This window comes from Phyllostomus hastatus, unplaced genomic scaffold, assembly GCF_019186645.2.
Source record: "Phyllostomus hastatus isolate PE091 unplaced genomic scaffold, TTU_PhHast_1.1 phas_scaffold_39, whole genome shotgun sequence".
Lineage (NCBI taxonomy): Eukaryota > Metazoa > Chordata > Mammalia > Chiroptera > Phyllostomidae > Phyllostomus > Phyllostomus hastatus.
The window spans coordinates 12,486,134-12,502,714 of record NW_025334028.1 but is presented as its reverse complement, the minus strand read 5'-3'; the positions used below and the strand labels follow the sequence as shown (position 1 = coordinate 12,502,714).

Sequence of the window (16,581 nt, the reverse complement as noted above, 5' to 3'; positions counted from 1 at the left end):
TCTCAAACCCTTTTAAAGTTTACCTTCATAGCTGATTGAAGTAGCATGAAAAACAGTGATAGAAAGCCTGGACCTACAAATTCAGAGAAATTTCTCTTGTCCCTAACTACCTGGCTAAGACATTTTTGATGATACCTGTGTCATAAACTCCAAAATTATCCCCAAAATATCAAAAACAATAATAGGGGGTGGTGATCATGTAGTCTGTCCCTGATCTTGAATCATATCATAATATGCTTTCCAAGCTAGACAAGTTTAACACTCATTCATCCTTTTTCTGTTTCATGAGTTTTGAGTAATTTTAATATTCTACTAGTTGGTATTTAATTGATATCTAATTGGAGTTTATGTATTCAGAGTTGTGTCTGCCTCTGTGATAGGACCTCCAAGGTTATTTTTTTTTTTTATCACTGTGATATGGGTTTTTCATTGGAAATGGAACTGTTTATTGCAGGGAAGTTTGAAGTGGATTGTTCTCTTTTAATGTTAATAATATATCTTATTGAATCCAATATATACAAAATATTTTTACTTAATGTGTAATCAATATAAAAATGGCTAGTGAGGTATTTTACATTCTTTTAAAAAGATTTAGATCTCTATTCTTTTTACTGTTTTTCTTAAATTTTTTAAAGACTTTATTTATTTATTTTTGGAGAGAGAGGAAGGAAAGGAGAAAGAGGGAGAGAAACATCAATGTGTGGTTGCCTCTCGAACGCCCTGTAATGGGGACCTGGCCCACAGCCCAGGCATGTGCCCTGACGGGGAATTGAAATGGTGACACTGTGGTTCACAGACCGGCGATCAACCCACTGAGCCACACCAGCCAGGGCTACTGATTTTTAATTGATGTATAATATTAGTTTCAGGTGTACAACATAAAGATTCAATAATTGTATATATTGTGAAATGATCCCCACAATGAGTCTAGTTAACATCCACCACCACACAGTTACAGGTTTTTTTCCTTCTTGTGATCAGAACTTTTAAGATCCACTATAGGCAACTTTCAAGTATATCATACAGTATTGCATTATACTTACCAGGCTGTATATTAGATCCCCAAGACTTTAGTTTTATAACTGGATGTTTATAAAAACACTCTTGTTTTAAGTGTTCCACTAGCTCTTGTGTACAATCTCATTTTCTGGACGATCAACTCACTGTTGCTTTACCCTCTACAGAAGGGCAGAAGCTCTCCAGATGTCTTCCAGGAATGACCAAGTTTTTATCCCGATGTCACAAACAAACACCAGCGGCCACCCCAGGATGACGACCCCCAACGACCTGAAGACGTTCACTGACGGGGCTGTGTTAAGTTTTCATAACATCTGCTATCGAGTAAAAGTGAAGAGTGGCTTTCTGCTTGGAAGGAAAACAACTGAGAAAGAAATACTGACAAATGTCAAGTACGTTCATGAATTTTGTTTAAACAGCTCTAATGATATGCAGTGAACTTAACAGGTTTTGCCTATTTTACAAGTGAAGGCACTGAGAACATTTGTGTACGTGTCTGTTCAGACACATACTTTCATTTCTTTTGTCTCAGCTGGGAGTGAAATGGTTGGATCACATGTTAGATATAAGCTTAATTTGTAAAAGGATGGCCAGACTGTTTTTAAAGTGGTTGTACCATGTGCATCACCTTTTGTTTGAGAATCCGAATCACTGATGTGTCATTTAGCTTTTGCTGGGTAAGCCCTGTGGTTTAGTGGAGAGGCCTGGCTGTGTGATTTACAACTTCCTGATTGTGGGAATACAGTTGTAATCTCTGAGCTTCAGTTTTCTAATCTGTGAAATAAAGGATCTGTCCTGTGTGTTATGAGCCAGACACTTTAGGTACTTCTGCACTTTATGTTCTAGAAGCAAGAGTCAGGAGGTTGAAATGGTAATATACTGTAGGAGTACTTTGGTTTTCAAATAGACTTGTTTCAAATGAGTGGTGAGTTTATATACTCATTTATCACCTATAACAATTTATCTAATGCTTTTCCTCACATACAGGCAGACAGAAACAAATTAAATACAAGAAAACTTTAGTGTAAGCTTAAGTTTATGCACCAAAAACCCAATGATAGAATTTAGGACCCAAATGAATGCAAAACTATGATTATCATTTTCTTTCTTGAACAACAAATTCATCACACGGTGGTGGAGTGGGCTGTAGAGTAAGGAAGGAAATGAAAACAGAACTTACTTGAACCACATCTCTCTATTCTTTCACCAGATGCTGGTCATTAGGACTGTTCATGTTTTCCTGATATCTAGAAAACTGAGCCTGATTCTCCCTCACTGTGGAGGGGGGAGTGCATCTAGGTTTGCTCAGACACCATGGCTTATGTGTTTTGTTTAGTTGGTTTGTTTGATAGGAGAAGTAACCCCTCCTGTCACAGGTGGGCACAGGTAACCAGGTTCTTAGTGATCGAGGACAAAGAATTGAACCGAACACACAAAGTTTATAGCACAAAGAAAGAGGGAAGATTTATTAAGCAATAGTACACCCCACAGGACATGGGAGTGGGCCAACTCTGAGGAGAGAAGGAACACGTGGGCTGGGGGGATTCTATTCTTATAGGGCAGAAGCTCCCTGGCTAGTCTTTGGCAGGCTTTTCCTGCACAGGTACAAGGAGTTGGATTTCAAAGCTACTGCGCATGTGTGGTTTCCCATGATTTTCTTGATTGGCTACTGGAGAAGGAAGTCCCACAATGTTATTTCATTATAATGATATTATAATGAATCAGGGGTAGTGCGCAGGCACATTCCATGATTCAGAGTTATCCCAGAAAACAGGAACAACCGGTCTTAGGGGGTCTTTGTCATGTATAGATGTTTTCTTTTTTTAAAAAAGACTTTATTTATTTATTTTTAGAGAGGGAAGGAAGGGAGATAGAGAGAAAGAGAGAGAAACATCAATGTGCGGTTGCTGGGGGTTATGGCCTGCAACCCAGGCATGTACCCTAGCTGGGAATCAAACCTGCGACACTTTGGTTCGCAGCCCGTGCTCAATCCACTGATCTATGCTAGCTAGGGCTAATGTATAGATGTTTTTTACCTCAGCCCTGCGGGGCCTCTGGAGTTTCCTTCCTGACTATCTCCTGCCTCATTCCTAGAGAAAACAAGCACTTTTTCTAACTCTCTGAGACTGGAAGGGTGGTTATAAATGCTCTCACCAGATATTGTCTCTAACCTATATTCAATCAGATGTTTCTCATGTTTTCTTGGTACATTTTATGGGACTGTGGTCTCTTATGTTAGTAGTAGCCAACTGCTCACAGAAGGCTAGGAAATTAGAAGCATGTGGGTAGGGAAGAAATGACTGGTACCTAAGAGGATTGGACTGTGGTGAGATCAGGGGCTCTGTAGAATTAGATGGAACTTTCTTATGTTGCAACACATACTGTCTGTCATACCTACTTCCTTATTTCTCTCGTATTGGTTAAGAAACACTGACTAGGAAAATAAAGAGAGAAATGGTAAATACAAAATTTATCTTTTGCTAAATGCCTAGTGAATTTGACTGACCTTTTTGAAAGCTGACAAGGTTTTGTGAAACATATCATCAAGAAAATATTGGTCACTTCAGGCTGTATGCTAAGTGGAAGGTAACAATTTGAATATGTGCAGAGGGAATGGATTTAACATGCATACGGGGCAAATGTACATTTTTCTTGCTTATGTTTTAAAACTAGTTGATGAGTAACTCAATATACTAAAGTTATCATATGCTCAAGGCTTCATAATATTCTTATGTTTTAGTGGTATGCATTCCAGCAATAGATGAGTTCATCTTTTTGTACATTCCTGTGTTCATGAAAACTACCAAATCATTTAAAAATAATTTTTATGCTTTTAATTGATTTGGCATATGCTGTTATATTAGTTTTAGGTGGACAACATGGTTAGACATTTATACACCTTTCTACATGTTTACCCCAGGATGTCTTATAGGGCACCAGCATTGTCTTGCTTATTCATATTTCTGGTTTAGGCTTCAATGAGAAAGGTTATCCATAATTATATTCCACAAAAGCCCATGAATATCTTGATTTTTGTTTTTCCTCTGGACATTTCATAGTCTCATTTATAGAACTAAGTAGTTAGAACCTGATGTCCTTGTGAGGGGAAGAAGATAAAGTCTGATTATGAGAATTCAAAAGGGTCAGATTTTACTATCTTATGAAAAATCACTCAGTTATGCTTAGTTTGTGCCCATACCTAGCACTTCAGCTTTTCCTCACTAACACTGAAGATCTATGGAAAAAATGGTCTATTTCAGTAGATATGTGGATATTCTATAATCTTCAGGGAAATTTGTTTATCTGTCTGGAGATTTCTTAAGTTAATAATATATTTTGAAATAATTTCAAACTTGTGGAAACAGAATCTTTTAATCCAGATTTCCCAAGTGGGAAACCTGGAAACATTTCATTGCATTTGCCAGTTATTTTAGCTCTTTAGAGAACTCGTTGTCATTAGCATTTTTCTGGACCATTTCAGAGCTGTCCATACTGTGCTCTATTATTCCTAATTCATCCAGTGTGTATTTTTCATAAACAAGGACCCTCTGCTCTATAACCACTCAGTCATTGTCTGGAAGCAGCCCAGGGGATGCAAAGCCTCATAACAGGTGCAGTGGTGGGTGCTAGGTGGCCGTTGGTCACCATGCTCTTCACGTAGTAGACTGATCATCACATCGTGCCTCCTGTCTCATCCAACCAGGTCCTTTCCCGTCTCACCCTAGGTGATGTTCATCTTCATTACCCCGTCATGCTGGTGACTCCCAGCCTTCACCACAGTGTCACCATTTCTCTTTTTGTAATTAATAAGTATTATGAGGGGAGTTACCCTGAAATCACTCCAAACCTTATTTTTCATAACACAGGAACCCACCTACTTCAGCCCCCATTGAGGTCTCCTGCCTGAATCAGGAATAAATGTCATTGTGATCGTTACCAAAATGTGATTTCTGTTTTCATTGCTCTTTTTTCTATAGACTGGTTTGCGTTCTACTAAGAGGAAAAAGCTTCATTTATCACTTTCATTCATTTATTTATATCAGCATAGACTCATAGATTCACATTTTATCCAGTAGCACTCAATACTAATGCATTATTACCAATATTTATTTTGATACTCCTATTGTTCCTGATTTGGTCACTGGGAGACCTTTCAAGGGAGGTTTGTTATTTTATTCAACTCATCCTTTCATTTCTTGGGTATTTTGTTGGCACAGCAGAGGATCCAGACTCACTGTGTGCTCACCCTGCCTCAGACCTGGAATGAGCTGATGTTCATTTTTGTGGGGTGTTGTGTTTACAAAGCAAGATCTGGGTGTTTGGAATGTTCTGGCTGTTGGGATGTCAGAGCTCCTAGGCCTGCTCAGGGGACAGATGCAGGGAACATACGTACGCATACACATATACACCTTTTCATCTCTAAACCTTTTTATGTTTGTGTACGGAGATTAAAACCCATGAGTTCCAATTTTGATCTGATACTCCAGGATTATTTCTATGTTTCCATGTTTGTAAAACACCTCAAAAAGTGAAAAACCTGGCTCTCATTATTCTAACATTATTACTGATTTGCCCAATCAATTTTCTTATTCTTTAATATAGGCAGCCTGCCCACCCTCCAGCTGTGTCCTCTCTTCCCCCACCTCCCTTTGCAGCCTGTGACCTTGCGTGCTGGCCACTGCCGCTCCTCCACCCAGCACGTCCACCACCTTCACACAAAGAAGGAAAGAAAGGAAAGTCTAAAAGAGATGACTGATATATTATCTGAACATGATTTATGTAGGAGTGTAACTAAGTGTTCTTTCCAGTCAGGCTATGCCTATTTTCCATAAGGTTTCTGTACTTCTTGATACTTGTTTTTATTGAAAACATTTGACTTTCCTATAAGTAGTTGTCATTTATTAAGATGTAGGGATTCATTTATTCACCAAGTTTGAATGTCTACTAGGAGCCTGACATTGCGCCTGATTCTAGTGACAGAGGTTCTCAGCGATCTCCTAGTCCAATGGAAGATTCAGACAACTTGAAGACTCCACTGTGTTGTTCTACTGTGACTGAGGGGCTGGAAGACATGTACCACCCTAACCCTAAACTGGAGCACCAGGAGTGGGGGAGGGAGAAAGGAAAGCCAGTGTGTGTGCTCAGGACAGGGCGGGGAAAGACAATGCTCCAGGCTCTGGGGGTGACATTGCCTTCTCAGTATTAAATGAGGTTTGCCATTGTTCATGAGAATGTAATAGACAAGAGAAGAATCCTGTAGCTAGTTTTTATTTCATGTATTTAGTTTTCATTATAGAGCATGTGCTGCATGCACCAGGGGGTAGGGGTTGAAGAAGATGGCATTGTTCTTGTTGGCAAGGTTTGACAACAAAGTGGGGAGACTTTCACGCATGTAAATGCTGTAAGGCAGTGAGTAAGGGTGGTGGATGAGTTTTGAGGGAGGGTAGAGTGGGTCAACATTTTCTGGAAAGAGTCTGATAGTGAATATTTTCATTGTTATGACCCACACATCTGTGTTTGAATGACTCAGCTCTATCATTGTAGCAGGAAAGCAGCCATAGACATAAATGTGTGTGTGTCTGTGTTCTAATAACACATTTTTTTTGAAAACAGAAAACTTGATCACCTGTGATTGGTTTGCTTATCCCTGGACTTGAATGCAAAGTCCACGAGGTCTACCACTTCAATTCTCAGCTCTGACCCATGTACACACACAGTAGACATTGAATAACTGTGTTGAGTGAGTGGAGGGGGAATTAGCCACGGCTCCACACTGGAACTCTTGCAGTTATGATTATCCATTACTGTTTTCTTTAATGCTAGAGTTCAGCGCCAAAGGAAGCCCAGCTCAGGGACCTGTAAAATTCTTTGTCTTAGAATTCTTTTCCTTACACCAGCTTTTCACATTCGCTTTTGGGTTAATCTTTTAGGGGTGGTAACTCTTTTTCTGAGTAGGTATTTAAAAAACCTGGAAAGGTTTTCTGGCAATGAAGTCTCAGTGAACAACAAACTTATCTCTGGTTATTTTAGAAACAGTTACTAGGTAGCTATTACTGCAGAAGGTACGTTAAGAACTATAGATAAATGCACCTTGAAAGTTCACCCAACCGTTAGCATGTCTTATTGCATCAGGGGAAAAGGCCAGTGAAAGAATAAGATACTTCTCTCTTTTATAGCTCGTGCCTGATTCATGTAACTCATTGTATTTGTCGAGTGTTTCAGTGAGAGATGCCTCAGTTAGTGAGCAAAGTAGAAGTTGCCTTTCCCCATGGCCACTGAGTGGCATTTTACACTGTGCCAGCTGCAGCACAATAGGCAGTAAATGGTATATCCTGCGAGATGGAAGTGCTGTGCACAGCTACACTGTGAGGTTGATCACTCATGACTGTTGTGTATCATAGAATTTGCCTCAGTGATAGTCATTATCTGGGAATGAAATAGCCTTCTGCTTTGCACCTTCCACTGGAATAATACTGTGTTCCCTGGAGAATAAATTGGATTTACCTACCAATTCCCCAGAGAGTGGCTTAGGCACCAGGGTCCCAAGAGGGCTTCGTCAGCCCTCCATTCCGTCATCAAGCCTGTGCAACTGCGGTGGACCTGACATTCATTCCCCTTAGTCCAGTGTGCTCTCCTTACCATTCTTCTGGTTGTCTTCATGGTAAAACTCACACTACTTTTTTTGTGTTCTTCTTCAGTCTCAGCACAGTCAACTGTGACTTATTTTTTATACCTTCTTGCTCTGTGTCTGAATACCCTCTACCCTCAAACATCCACATAATTTCTTTGGAACATGCAGTGTCTACATCACATCTGTACATCCTTAAATGTCTTGCCCAATGGAACATGGCATCTCCCACTTCTAAACCAACAATTTTCCTGTCTATCCGAACCTTTAGAAGAAAGAATGTGATGTATTTTAGGGAATGTGTTTTACTTTTACAGGTGAATTAAGAATTTTGTCAGGGTTTAAGAACTAGTGAGGGTTTCATTTTAGTATCTGAGGTGCTTTTTTCCAGCCACTAAATTTCACTTCGGTTACATTGTTTCTTGGTCTGACTGGGTTTGAGCAGTGAGAGCATTAATGCTGATGATTCTAGAACTCCTTTGACTACTAAATTATGTAGGACCTGAGTAGGTAGCAAAAGAGGTGACTAGTTATCAAGAAGCACTACTCAAGACATGTTGTGCACTCTACATCGTGAAAGGAGAAATTACTGTAACAGATGTTTTACCAGAATCTTTTACTTCCCATAAACTCGCAAGTTTGTGTGTCCTTTCCCAACAAGTGTAAGTGGCTTAGAGAATAGCTGAAAGGAATATAGAGGGACCTGAGCTATTTTTCAAATAGGGGCTAAAAAGTGATGACATCATTTGTACACTAGACATTTATTGTCAAGTTGGTTTCTTTTTTCCTTTAGAAGTTGGTTTGTGCTGGTTTTCTGTCTCATTTCATCAACTTTCATTGAGTGTCTTAAATGCAGACCCTACATTTTTAGAAGCAGTTTTCAGCTGAACCAGTGAACTGGCTATTTTCTGCATTGACAGTGGGATCATGAGACCGGGCCTGAACGCCATCCTGGGACCCACAGGTGGAGGCAAATCTTCGTGAGTATCACAGAGAGGATCAGGGAGCTTTCCCTTGCAGTTTTCATGTGCTTTAAAAGATTGCTTTCATGAGGGCAGGTGTTAGTTGAATGTTTGCTGCATGTCTAGTCTTGTTCTAGGTGCCATGGCCACGTGCACTTAGGCCAGCTGTGGTTCTGTCCTCAAGACTAGGAAGTCTTATCAGGTCAGCTTTACTGACAGTGGCCATGATAGGTGATTGCCATACACCTGTCAGCATTGATTTCAGCTAATGGTGAAAAAGGACGGGGATGACATTGAAAGTGGGGAGAAGGAGCCAAAGGAATAAGGGAAGTCTTGAGTCTCACTTAAAGCAGCACATTAGCTGTTGGAAGCCCAGAGGCCAGAGAGCTTCAGGAGCTGGTTGGGAGGCCAGTGCTGGCTCTGCCGACAGAGCTTTGTTTTCATGCTTTGGAGCTTTATTATAGTGTAGAGTTAACAAAAGGAAGTTGAGAATTAAAGTATGTCATTGTAGTTGAGGCATGGAATTTCGTGATCAGTTAATTTTTTACTTGAGCAGAGTTTGGATTCAGAGTAGCTTAGAGATATAGTCTCAGTTGGAGAAAAAAACAACATGTTTGTTTTGTTATAGGTTGTTAGATATCTTAGCTGCAAGGAAAGATCCACAGGGATTATCTGGAGATGTTTTGATAAATGGAGCGCCTCGACCTGCCAACTTCAAGTGTAACTCAGGTTATGTGGTACAGGTAAGTGTTCGTGGAATTGCATTTTAGATTTCACCATTTTATGTTGGCAAGTCCCTTGGCTGGTAATTTAGTGTCTTTCCCAATGAATACATAAACTGGGCATAGACAGAACTTTCCTTATACTGGATTTTCATAATCTCCCCTAAAATGAAGTGTAATGTTAGATGAAAAGGTAGGGAGAATCTAGGATATGATCCTTGTAAGGACAATGATAGCTCTTTTAGTTATAGAATATGGCCTTTCTATGGGCGAAGATATCAATTCTACTTATCATATTCCCAGAAGATACGGCCATTTTATTTTTTCCCTACATTCACCTCTCTCCTTGCCCTACCATGGGAAGATGTTTTGTCAAATCCTTGTATAAAGCACTCTGGAAATGCCTGCTAATAGTAATCATCCTTACCTGTGTTCTATTCAGATGTCTAAATAGGGAATAAGAATTATTCCATGAGATTTGTAGTTATCCAAGTATGGAGTTCTTTGTATAATTTGTATAATTATAAGTTCATCATTAGTCAGAACGTTCCCTTGGCTACGTTATTTTTGTGGATTAATTTATATCCTGATATTCTTGTTAAAATCCATTTGCCTTAAGGATGATGTTGTGATGGGAACTCTGACAGTGAGAGAAAATCTACAGTTCTCAGCAGCTCTTCGCCTTCCATCAACTATGTCCAATCATGAAAAAAATGAACGGATAAACGTGGTCATTCAGGAGTTGGGTCTGGCCAAAGTGGCGGATTCCAAGGTAATGCGGAAAGAACAGGCGGTACCATTACCAGCTGATAGGACCTCCCCTGTGAGGCCAGCGTTACTCTTATTCAGAAGTTTTCCATAATGTGTGTGGTCAAAAGTGGCTGCTTTCTGTAACGATGAAAACAGTGACTAGTTACATTATAGAAAGGTGAATGCCAACCAGGAAAAGGAAATGAAAAACGATTGAATCCTGGAAGTGAAGAATGACAGTGTGGGTTCCCATAAACACGTGTTCTCTGCAAAGGCCAGGTGCCCCTTCCATGTGGTTGCAGCTTGTGCCCCTCCCTCACACTAGGTGTCTCATTCAAATCTGTTCACTAACTTTCTTGCTTTCTCTTTTTCTTTTTTCCCTTTTAGCTTTTCTTCCTGTCTTTCCAGGGGACTTCACTCTGTTGCTTTGGAGGTATATTTCTGGAATTCATAAACAATGAAAATCCCAGGGCTTTTGCTCTATATGCTCATTTTGCTGTACTTTGGCTTCCAAAATTATCCTCAGTGAAATTAGTGTTTGTTTTTTTAAATTTGTGTAGCATCCACGTTGTTTTCCTGTAGCTTTCCTAATGGCACTTTGTCTCCCACCCCTCCCTCCCATCCTCCCTCCCTCTTTTGTTTCCTCCCTTCCTTCTGCCAATGCTACTTACAGACTGGCTTGTGCTGGGCTCCCTTAGGTTGTATAGATAACAACTGTGGGCAAGAGAGGCAAAGTAGCTCACCAAGTGGGTCGTGTAGGATCAGGAAGAAGAAATGAGATGAGTGAGTGAATGATTTAGAGTTGTGAACAGACATGAAAGATTGGCTGGGAAGACATTTGAAGCTTTGGGTAAAGATGAGCTTTTCAGATGGCCACGGCTCTAGTTTAACCCCCCTGCAACATCCCTTACTTAGGGGTAATGAAAATGGGGGTGTTCTTGGGGGCTGCTTCATATGATGCTTTCTGACAGTCTTTTATGTAAAGTGTGTTTTGCTGTATTTTATTTGGAAGAAGAAGTCTGAACTGCTATCATTTACCACTTCTTTTTAGATGGGAGAACGTGGGCTTTCTTTGGTGCCAAGGCCCAGTTCTTGAGTTTCCTTCAGGGCTTATTTTGGTGGGGGAGGAAGATGAGGGTGTAGAAGGTGAACACATTATAGATGCTTTCACCTATTCCTCTCCTGTCTTTATCTCCCTTTTTGGACCATGATTTCAGAGCCATGTCTTTAAGTTGTAACTTCTGACTTAAAACTAAGTATTTGACATGATGAGGAACATACAGAACTGTTTAAAGTGTGGGTGTCATATCAGGCTTAGCCACATACCAGCTCTAAACTGAGCCTCAGTTTAATTTAAGAGACCCACCTCTTCTCCCAGATACTCACTTCTTTGTTGTTCAGAATAAATGAGGAGGTGAGATAAAATGCCTCTTACAGGGTTAGCACATGTCAGGAGCTCAACAAACAACAGTGGCTGTGTTTGTTATTGTTAATAATGAGACCATTTGTGTGTTAGGTTGGAACTCAGTTTACCCGTGGTGTGTCTGGAGGAGAAAGAAAAAGGACGAGTATTGGAATGGAGCTTATTACCAATCCATCCATCTTGTTCCTGGATGAGCCCACAACTGGCTTAGACTCAAGCACAGCAAATGCTGTCCTGTCACTCCTGAAGAGGTAAATGCTATGGGAACTTATTCTTGCATTCATGCAATGTCTGGTGGCTTGCTATATTGCCAGGTATTAATCTTGGCTCAGTGCATTCCTCAGTGATCACAACACTTACACATTTCTTCCTTCTCATTTTGGAGAAGAACATCAATTGACAAGTATAAGTGTTTGAAGAAGAATGAAGCAGGATACGAGTATAGGGAAGACTGATGTGGTGGGGTGGAAGGTCCTGTATTGCATTGTAGGATGGTCAGGGAAGACCTCAGTGATGTACCATTTGAGCTTTGAGTGAGACCTGGGTTCCTGGGGGAAGAGAGTTCCAGTTGGAGGGAACAGCCAGTGGCCCTGAAGCTGACTGTGCCTAATGTGTTTGGAACTGAGGAGGCCAGAGGGTGTAGAAGGTGAGTGGCGAGTTGGTTAGTGAATTAGTTTGTTTCAGCTGCTTAACATAACACCACAGAGTGTGTGGTTTAAGCAACAGAAATTCATTTTTTCACAGTTTCCAAGGTCAAGGTGGTGTCAGGATTGTTCCTTCTGAGGCCTTTCTCCTGGGCATTTAGCTGCCTTTTCCCTGTTTCTTCACTTCATAGTCCCTCAGTATGTGTGCCCTGATCTCTTTTCCTTGTAAGAATACTACTCTTTATTGGATCCTTTTTGTTTTTTGAAGTCTTTTAACATGTTTGCCCACATCACAGTATGGGATTTATGAGCATACCTGCCCACACTACACTGAGTGTTCAGCAATTTTTGACCAAATCAAGGCATGCCCCCTAGGCCCTACTGACCCAGACACCGGCCTCCAGTGTCTGCGGCATTATGGATGGGAGACAAGACAAATTTACATGGACTATGGAGTCCTGTGGAGGAAAAGGGCACAGCCACTCTCTCAAGTGGAGAATGCCTTGGAGTGGTCCAGCCATTCTCTTGAGAGTGCCCTGACCCTTGCCTCGACAGGCTTTTATTGGCTTTCTAATAGCATACATCAAAGAAGGTTTTCATTCATTATGCTCAGGTTTGCTTTAGGTAATTACTTTTTACAGGTAGCAACAGAAGGGATGTTACTGATTACTTCTTACAGATTTACAAGGAAAAAACATTGCAAATGCAAGGGAACAATAAGAGTAATAGGTCTGGTTATACTTCAGTCCTTGGGAGAATTAGCACAGACTTCAAGAATTTACTTTAAAGATATGCAGTAAGCATTTGCTGCCTGAATTCAGCATGAGGGAGTTTTAGCAAGAGCAAATCTCAAAGCAGCCTATGTACAGTGCAGGCCTGGTTTCCCATGGGAGAGCCGATCTGTGGGTTTGGCTCCTGCTTGCCACAACACACCTACTGGGCTTTTCAATAGGGCTGAGCTACAATTGCCATTGCCAGGCAGATCGGTTCCCTACACCCCACTCTCCCTATTCACTCAATCTCACCCCAAGTGACTTTTTTTGTTTCCATGGATGAAAAAAAGTCCTCAGAGGTAAACCTTTTGCCTGTGTAGAAGAGGTGAAACAATAAATGGCAGAAGCACTAAAAGACATAAAAATCAATGAGTTCAAAAACTGTTTTGAGCAGTAGAAAAAAGTTTTGATAGGTGTATTGCATCAAATGGAGAGTGCTTTGAAGGTGGCTGAATTTTAAATGTGTAAAAATAAACATACAATTTTTTATAAAGAAATTCCCTTTTTTTCAGTCCCTCCTTGTATACAGTAACATCATTTTCAGAGCACTTACATTAGAACATGCTGTTTTTATTCAATTGTCTGACAATACTGTGTATACCACAGTAAGAATCACAAAAACAGTCACATCAGCAGTCATACAGATACCATGATTTTATATTTCAATACACAAGAAAAATGGATGTCTTCCCAGGACTTTGTTTCCTCACAACTGCCGCGCGTGTCCTGTCGGGCAGAGCAGGTCTCCCCACGTGCTTTAGAACTTCAGCTTTTTAAAACCTAATGGTGGCTGCTTTAGAAATCACATCCTTTCCAGACCCCAAATAAAATAATGAGAAATGTGCTATTTAAAAACAATAACCAGTGGTCTAACTAAAATGTAGATTCTTCTTCTTCAGCTCTGTGGTGGAGGCCAAGATTCTCCGTTTCGCTGGGAGATACTGATGCTGATGCCATTGGCGCTCAGTGCAGACTTAGAGCAGTGTGGCTCTCGCAGCAGTCCCCTTCCCTGTTTCCAGTCTTTCACCGGCTTCTGTCGCCCACTGACTGAAGTCCCAGCTTCTCAGCAAAGGGATTCCTCACGGGCTGAGTTTTTTAGGCAGTCTCTTATTAGCTTCTCTTCTCTTCACCCCTCAACCCAACTCTGCAATGACACTGAACTACTTGCATTTTCCTGAACAGACCTTGTCATCACACACTTTGTTCTCCATGTTCCCTCACCTTGACTACTCTTTCTCTTTCTTCTTGGCTTATTTCTGGTGGCCCTCTTGCCACACTACCTCATATCATCTTCAGACTGGGAATATAATCTACCATTTTGTTAACAAAGGACCCTCAGCTACTTCTATTCCACATTGAATTTGAATGATTAATTTACTGACCTGATCCTCTCTGAAGCAAAACAAACTTATACACACTGCTAGCACATAGTAGCTGCTTTAGAAAAATGCTTCAGTTGAAGTGATTCACCTCATGAAATATATTTAATAACAACCATTTTCAACAGTGATTTTAGACTTTGTTTCTTATACTCATAAGTAGTAAAACTTGTGTAGAGGTGGGTTAGCAATGTTTTGGCCATGGGCCCTGCTATCCAGCCCTGCCTTTACCAATGGTAACAACTTGGGTCAGTTGCATACCCTCTAGACCTTATCTGTAAAATTAAAGTTGTAATGCGGTTGCTTTATGACTGCCTTGTACCAATATTATGAAAATTCAGATGCAGGTATTTATAAAGTATTTAACAAAGACATAGTAAGTACTCAGTATTATTAAATGTATTATTAGGACAGAAGAATGAACACTAATTCCTAAAGACTTGAAGACTTCATTGGTCAATGAGAATGGGGCATAGAACCATTATGTTAATATTTAGTCCATAAGAAATCCTCAAATTGAGTGTACTTACAAGTAATCTGGATGACTTTAGCTAATATGGACTTCACAGACCCAGTAGATCTGGGATAACTGTCCAGGAATCTGTTTTTAATTAATGTTGTAGTTGATTCTAGACTGTTCATGGTCATGCTTTAAAAAAACCATAGTATTTTCATAAGAGCATTGAAATTAGATACCCTATACTCTCTGAGAGATGACATGGGATGAGAACTTAGTAAGAGAAAATCAAGTCAAACTAGGAATAAATGATCTAAAGGCAGGAATAAAGTTACTTTTGTTTGTTTGTTTTCTGGCTAAGAAGTGCAAGATTCATATGTGTAATGACTCATTACTTTCTCACCTTTACCTTAGGATGTCTAAAGGAGGACGAACCATCATCTTCTCCATTCATCAGCCTCGTTTTTCCATCTTCAAGTTGTTTGATAGTCTCACGTTGTTGGCCTCAGGAAGATTAATGTTCCATGGGCCTGCTCAGGAGGCTTTGGAGTACTTTGCATCAGCTGGTGAGGCTGCCTTTTCGTGCAGTGAGATCCTTCATTAACAGGGTCCTGAAAGAGCAGAGGAGGATGGGAGTGCTGTTTGAGCTTTGCATAGGCATCTTATGGGTTCCACCACTCCAGAACATCCTTGTTCAATTTGATGTTAGAATTTGTCTTCATTTCGCACCCCTGGCTTGTTGTTTAGGATTGTTTCTTGTACTATTTCAGGATGCACACATTCTCTGTGTATGCTTAGGACTATTTCTGTTGGGCCCATATCAGTTCTGCTTCCCAGTTCTGGTGCCCTTTTCCTAACAGTTCAATAAATATATTGGCCTCATGATCAGTTATTAGTGTAACTGAACATTTTTGGAAATGCCTAGTACCCCACATCATTTGTCTTCTTGGCCATATAACAGATAAAGCTGTATTATTATTTTTTCTGTTGCATGGGATGTTGGTCTGCCTTGATGTTGAGTGTTGAGGGTTCATGGAAATGCTGCATAGTTTTCTAGTAACATTAGATTGCAGATTTAGTCCCTGAGTGGATATGAGTGACTTAGCAGTCAATAGGATGACTACTCCTGAGTCTGACTTCAGTGGGTCAACATTTCTAATAGTTCTGGGCTGCCTAGTTCTATTTCAGAGGAAAAGGTATAATTATTTTTTTTATGGCTCATGCAATCTGCTTTATTTTAGAGATATATGGATATTTTTATAGATGATGCTCCATGACCCTAAATATAGTTTAAAATATATTCTACCTATCTTCAATACTTTTATTGATTTTTTTAGAGAAAGAATGAGAAAAACATCAATTTGTTGTTCCACTTATTTATGCATCCATTGGTTGAATCTTTTTAAAAAGATTTTATTTATTTATTTTTAGAGAGAGGGGAAGGGAGGGAGAAAGAGAGAGACACATTGATGTGCAAGAGAAACATCAATTGGTTGCCTCTCACATGCTCCCAACTGGGGACCTGGTCTGCAACTCAGGCATGTGCTCTAACTGGGAATTGAATCAGTGAGCTTTTGGTTCACAGTTCAGTGCTCAGTTGACTGAACCACACTAGCCAGAGCTTATTGGTTGATTCTTGTATGTGCCTCGATGCCCTGACTGGGGACTGAATACCACAACCTTACGGTGTTGGGATGAAGCTCTAACCAACTGAGCTACCTGGCCAGGGTACTAGCTATCCTTGAAATTTGTTTTTGTTTAATTTCTATCATTTAACATACCTGGGTCTATGGAGTCTAGGGGTGATGAATCTAAGAGTCAAACTA

The 16,581-nt window shown here is 40.3% G+C and overlaps 1 protein-coding gene across 5 annotated transcripts in view; it reads left to right on the top strand.

The window, feature by feature from the left end:
* The window catches only part of LOC123806799 (broad substrate specificity ATP-binding cassette transporter ABCG2), a 123,976-nt gene that overhangs the window by 89,448 nt on the left and 17,947 nt on the right, over window positions 1-16,581 (top strand). For 4 of the 5 annotated variants that reach the window (XM_045820140.1, XM_045820141.1, XM_045820142.1 and 1 more), the window contains 6 exons: window positions 1,185-1,409; window positions 8,566-8,625; window positions 9,236-9,350; window positions 9,949-10,101; window positions 11,596-11,753; window positions 15,170-15,321. In XM_045820140.1, coding sequence (XP_045676096.1) covers window positions 1,204-1,409; window positions 8,566-8,625; window positions 9,236-9,350; window positions 9,949-10,101; window positions 11,596-11,753; window positions 15,170-15,321 — 844 coding nt within the window. In that variant the 5' untranslated portion in view covers window positions 1,185-1,203. Of the gene's footprint in view, window positions 1-1,184; window positions 1,410-8,516; window positions 8,626-9,235; window positions 9,351-9,948; window positions 10,102-11,595; window positions 11,754-15,169; window positions 15,322-16,581 lie in introns of those variants that run through there. The other variant, XM_045820143.1, reaches the window with a different exon arrangement.